Raw genomic sequence first — 6,051 nt, forward strand, 5'->3', positions numbered from 1 at the left:
TGGGTCGTGACAGATCCTTCAAAAATCAAGGCAATCCAAGACTTGCCTCCCAGAAGAAACAAGAAAGAGGTAATGGGTTTCCTCGGAAGGCTCGATTACATTAGTCGATTATCTATCGTATTACCAACGGTTATTTGTGAACCTATATTTAAGCTGCGAAGAAAGATGTCGCCACAAATGGATAAGAGTGTCGTAAGGCCTTCGATAGAATCAAGGAGTACTTGTCCAATCACCCGTATTGTCCCGCGTAATCGGGAAAACCTCTCTATTGTTGTACTTATCTGAGATCGGATAGGGCATTTGGATGTGTGTTGGGACAACACGATGAGACAGAAAAAGGAGAAAGCCATTTACTACCTAAGCAAGAAATTCACACCGTACGAGGTAAAGGTACACTTTGTTAGAACGCACGTGCGTGCTTTGACTTGGATCGCACAAAAGTTGAGGCACTACCTGTCGCGTACACCACGTACTTGATTTCAAGGATGGATCCACTCAAACACATCTTCCGAAAGCCGATGCCCTCGGGGAAATTAGCAAAATAGCGTATTTTATTAAGTGAGTTTGATATTGTGTACGTAACTCGGAAAGCCGTCAAGGGACAAGCATTGGCGGATCACCTTGGAAAGAATGCGGTAGACAATGAATACAAGCCACTTACAACCTATTTTCCCGATGAGGAAGTACGTTTTCACAGGAGAAGATATTTCGAGGCACTCGGATGGAGGATGTTCTTTGACGGAGCGGCAAATTTCAAAGGAGTCGGAATAGGAGTGTTTTGGTTTTCGAGACGGTCGGCTACCTATCTCGGCAAAGATCGATTTCCACCGCCCGAACAATATAGGAATACGACTTGCATCCTTGGGCTTAGGATGGCGGTTGATATGAACATTAAAGAACTTTTGGTAATAAGTTCCAACCTATTAGTTCATCGGGTACTAGGAGAATGGACCACGAAGAATGTCAAAATTCTTCCATGCTTACGTTAAATTGAAGGAGTTGTGTGAAGCGGTTCGGAGAGATTGACTTGAAGCATGTCTTCGAATCCAAAATAGTTTGCGATGCCCTTGCGACATTGTTATCAATGATCCAACATCCGGACAAGAATTACATCGACCCTATCAAGGTAGAAATACACGATCAGCAAGCATATTGTTTCCATGTCGATGAAGAATCGGATGGCCAGCCATGGTACTACGACATTAAAAAGTTGCTCGAGACGAGAGAATATCCGGAAAATGCAACTAACAAACGAAGAAGGGGACCTTGAGGAGAATGGCAAATCACTTCTTCCTTAATTAGGAGAAATCTTCGTATAGGAGGACTTCGATACGGGATTGCTAAGATGTGTGGACGCCACAGAGGCGACGAGGTTGTTAGAAGAAGTACACGCAGGGACATGTGGACCTCACATGAACGGATTCACTTTGGCAAAGAAGATTCTAAGAGCGGGATACTTTTGGATGACTATGGAAAGAGACAGCATTCGCTATGTACAAAAGTGTCATCAATGTCAAGTTCACGGAGATTTCATTCGAGTTCCCCCAAATGAGCTCAATGTAATGGGTTCCCCTTGGTCGTTCGCCGCTTGGGGCATGGATGTGATTGGACCTATCGAACCCCCTGCATCAAATGGGCATCGCTTCATCTTAGTGGCCATCGATTATTTCACTAAATGGGTCGAAGCTTCAACGTACAAGGCAGTAACAAAGAAGGTGGTAGCAAATTTTGTTCGCAACAATATAGTTTGCCGATTTGGGATTCCAGAGTCAATTATCACAGATAATGCAGCCAATCTCAACAGCGATCTTATGAGAGAGACTTGTGAAAAGTTCAAGATTGCCCACCGAAATTCCACGACATCGACCACGGATGAATGGAGAAGTCGAGCGGCAAATAAGAACATCAAGAAGATCTGAGGAAGACAACGAACGATCGCGAGCAATGGCATAAGAAGTTGCTATATGCTTTGCTTGGTTACCGTACCATCGTTAGAACATCCACGGGAGCAACTCCCCATATCTTTGGTCTATGGCTCCGAAGTGATACCCGCGGAAGTAGAGATACCTTCTCTAAGGATTATCCAAGATGTTGGTTTGGATGATGCGAGAATGGATATGTAGTAGACACGAACGGTTGATGCTCGGTGATGAGAGAAAGGATGGACGGCCGTGTACACGAAGCGACTTTATCGAATAGGATGTCCAAGGCATTTAACAAGAAAGTAAGGCCTAGGAAATTCGAACCGAGGCGATTGGTTTTTTAAAGCGAATATTTCCTCGTCGGATGAAGCTAAAGGGAAATTTGCACCAAATTGGCAAGGTCCATACGTGGTTCGTCGAGTGCTTTCGGGAGGAGCATTGATTTTGGCGAGAAATGGATGGTAGACTGAGCACGAAGTCCATCAACTCAGACTCGATCAAGAAGTACTACATCTGAAGACATCCAAGCTAGTTTTTTCTTTTCCATTGTAATTTGCATTTCTTTATGTACCAGAACTACGCTGACCTGACTTCCCACGGTGGGATACGTAGGCAACCCACATCGGGTCCGGTCTCTTGTAATAGAAAACCCCAAAACATTATCTTTATGTAAAACGGAACTACGATTCGACCTGATTTCCGTAGGTGGGATACGTAGGCAATCCCCTTTATTCGGTCCCTTTATTAATCTTCTTTTCTATTGTAATTGAACTACGTTATGACCTGATTCCGTTCGGATACGTAGGCAGCCTGAGTCAGGCTCGGTCATTGCATTATTTTACCTTTTTATTGTAATTGAACTACGCTACGACCTGATTCCATTTGGATACGTAGGCAGCCTGAGTCAGGCTCGGTCACATTACATTACATACCATTTTCTTTTCATTTGTATCCTCGAACTACGTACAGACCTGATTCCTATTTGGGATACGTAGGCAACCTAAAAGGTTCGGTCATACCCCTTAGGAAACCTTCTATTTGTAATATATCTATAGATTAGGATCGGTCTCATCGTCAACGACATCGCGATACCGGGCTTGAATATGAAGGAGCGTCATCAGAGGAACAGGCTATGCAAAGACATCGTTTGAATGCAGGCATCAGAATAGAGAAGCTCAATGCGTTTCGGAATATGTCATAATCTAAAAAAATGATAGTGTTTTACTGCATTTATACGTAGTATATATACATGCATATCCAATTTCTAAAATACCATATATATTTTTTTTTCTTTCAAAATGCATTTATGTATTTTTCCACCTACCAAGACTCCGGACAGAGATCTCCGCAGCCGAAGAAGCTCAAAGCATTCAAGTGACAAAGCTAGGGCCACGATCGACACAAATCAACACCCCCTCCCAAACTAAGAATTTTTCTTTGAATACAGGATTGACAGGAATTATGACGAGATGACATCGAAGCGAGCTTCCGGTAGAGGCGTCACAAGATCCATCTCTACACCATGAGCCAAAATAACCTTCTCCTATTTTATTTTGTTATCTTAGCTTATACACCTCTGAACGTTTATTTAAATTTGCAGGTATCTCCAGAAGCAGGGTCCAGGTCGATCATTCAAAGATGGGGGCCCCCGTAGCAGCTTTGTTCCTTAATAATAACTCCGCCAATCAGAGATCTATAATCTAACTACAACTAACTCCGCCAATCGGAGATCTACAATCTAATTGCGAATAACTCCGCCAATCGGAGATCTACAATCTAATTGCGAATAACTCCGCCGATCGGAGATCTACAAACTCCGCCAATCGGAGATCTACAATCTAATTGCGACTAACTCTGTCAACCAAAGATACGATCTAACTGCGACTAACTTCGCTGGTCAGAGATACCATCTAACTGCGTCGACTAACTGCGTCAACCGAGAATACCGTCTAACAACGCCAATTACCCCGCCAATCGGGGACCGCCATCTAACCTTCGCCCGGTGCTCCGCCAAATCGGAGATTTTTACTTTACATTTGCTCCGCCAATCGGAGATTTTTTTACTTTACATTGACAATTTCAATTATGTCGAAGCTTTTTTTACAATCGAGAAGTAACTCGCGAGCCTCGGGACTTCGATTCTAAGCTTTTTACAATCTCTTCCTTTAGATTTTATTACTTTACATTACGGTTGAGCACGCCGGTAACGGAATCTTTTACAAACTCACATGAAACGATGAATCTCTTGGAATTTTGCTCATTACATTTTCTTTCAATGCCGTAAGCCTTTACATTACAGTTGTTCCGCCAGCCGGAAGCTTTACATTCTCGCATCTAAGGAAGCCTTAATGCAATACTAGGACAATTCGAGGTCACTTTTACTTTTACGTCGATCTGACTAGGAAGCTTTTACAGTCTCATTTGTGTCCGGGCCCGGAAGCCTCTACATCGAGGAGAGGGATGTGAAAGGTAAGCCTTGCATTTCGGCAAATCGGAGCTTTCAATTCTAGTTTGTCTACAATCCCTTCCTTTATTTCCTGTTATTATTACATTATAACTTTGAACAATATCTTTACATTTTTTTGCGGATGAACACAATACAACGTGGAACTATCTTTAAGAGCTGCCGAATCGAGGCACCTGGCTTGATGAGGACATCAAACTCACAAGTTTGAGTCAACGAATCCACTCACCGCTTTAGCTCGCCAACCAATTCCTTTCAATTTTAAGAAGTCACTCCTTTTTAAGAATCTACATTCTGGAAACTCAGTCAAATTCTTCCACATCCTAAGGTCGTCATAATACGATGCTAGGACAATTTTGAGGTTTGTCCTCTATGACGTGCTGATAGGGTCCTATGACGACACATAGATGCATTCGTGTAGAGTCTCGCTTATGGGTGTGTTGCGGCCGCCACATCTATAATTAAGAAGCTGCGAAAGTACATCCCGTCATCAGAAAGACCTTTTTCAGCAATCTTTCCAAAAATTTGACCACATCTTCTTGACAACATCTAGTGTCGCCATAATTCAACACTGGGACAAAATTTTGAGGATCCCTCAAAATTTTCTGTCTTCTCATTTTCTTTGAAACACATCTGAATTAATTCTCATCCCCTTCAGTACGTAGGGGTCTCAGAGTCAAGCTAGTCATATTCCATTCTAGCCATTTTCGCTCATGCTAAAACCACTACCCTTTCCGTCTCTGAAACCCCGTGTTACCATAACTACAACACTGGGACAAATTTTTGAGGGTCACTCAAAAATTTTCAACGACTCATCCTTCCAAATCTCCAACAAAGTATTATCCCCTGTCCATAATAAGAGAGCCAGTATCCTCATAATTCAGACACTGGGGCAAAATCTTGAGGACCTCTCAAAATCTTATCGTCTTCTTGTTCGAACTACATCGACCTGATTCTCTTATGACCCGGGATATGTAGGCTACTCAGGAACCAGAGTTCGGTCGGATTCATAAACCCATCTCCCGATTCCCAAAGAATTACTCTTTTTCAGTTGTACTCTCTCCAAACCAAATCTGTTGTACCCGTCGGGACAAAATTGAGTTTATGTCAACGTCTTAAAGACTCTTTCATCATCCTCGGTCGAAGAGGGACAAGTCGTTGACACCCAATTTTGGCCCTCCTTTTTATTTAATTAATTTCACTATGCTTCTCAGTCGTGAAAATTCCCCGAAAATGAGTTTGGAATATTTTCGCTAATTATCACACTATTTTTCGAGATATATTTCGCTAAAATCAAGAACATTTTTATGGTCTCTTAAAAATGACTAAACGTCATATTTTATAATTGAAAAGGACTAAACATTTTTTTTTATCATTCGAAAAAAAAATATAACAATAATAATGTTGATATTAGTATATCAATATTGGCATTGGCATTTTTCCTTTAATCTTACTTATTACCGTATTAATCATCTTTTATTCTATTTTAAACTAAATACGTATATTAAATTACTTGTGTCATAATTTATATAGGTATGCATTTTGTGGGAATTAATTGAGACAAAGGAGCATTTTTTAATTAATTGATTAAAATAGAGGGGATTAAAAATTAATTCATCTACCTAAAATTTGGGCCAAATCCTATTCCCATTTCTACAAAATCTG

At 41.3% G+C, this 6,051-nt stretch overlaps 1 protein-coding gene across 1 annotated transcript; it reads left to right on the top strand.

Annotated features, from left to right (window-relative positions):
* Positions 1-1,469: 1,469 nt before the first annotated feature.
* Positions 1,470-1,919, top strand: LOC132063768 (uncharacterized). Its single transcript, XM_059456484.1, has one exon. It carries the CDS (start codon positions 1,470-1,472, stop codon positions 1,917-1,919), a length of 450 nt encoding a protein of 149 aa, XP_059312467.1.
* Positions 1,920-6,051: the final 4,132 nt, after the last annotated feature.

Source organism: Lycium ferocissimum, chromosome 1 (assembly GCF_029784015.1).
Source record: "Lycium ferocissimum isolate CSIRO_LF1 chromosome 1, AGI_CSIRO_Lferr_CH_V1, whole genome shotgun sequence".
NCBI lineage: Eukaryota > Viridiplantae > Streptophyta > Magnoliopsida > Solanales > Solanaceae > Lycium > Lycium ferocissimum.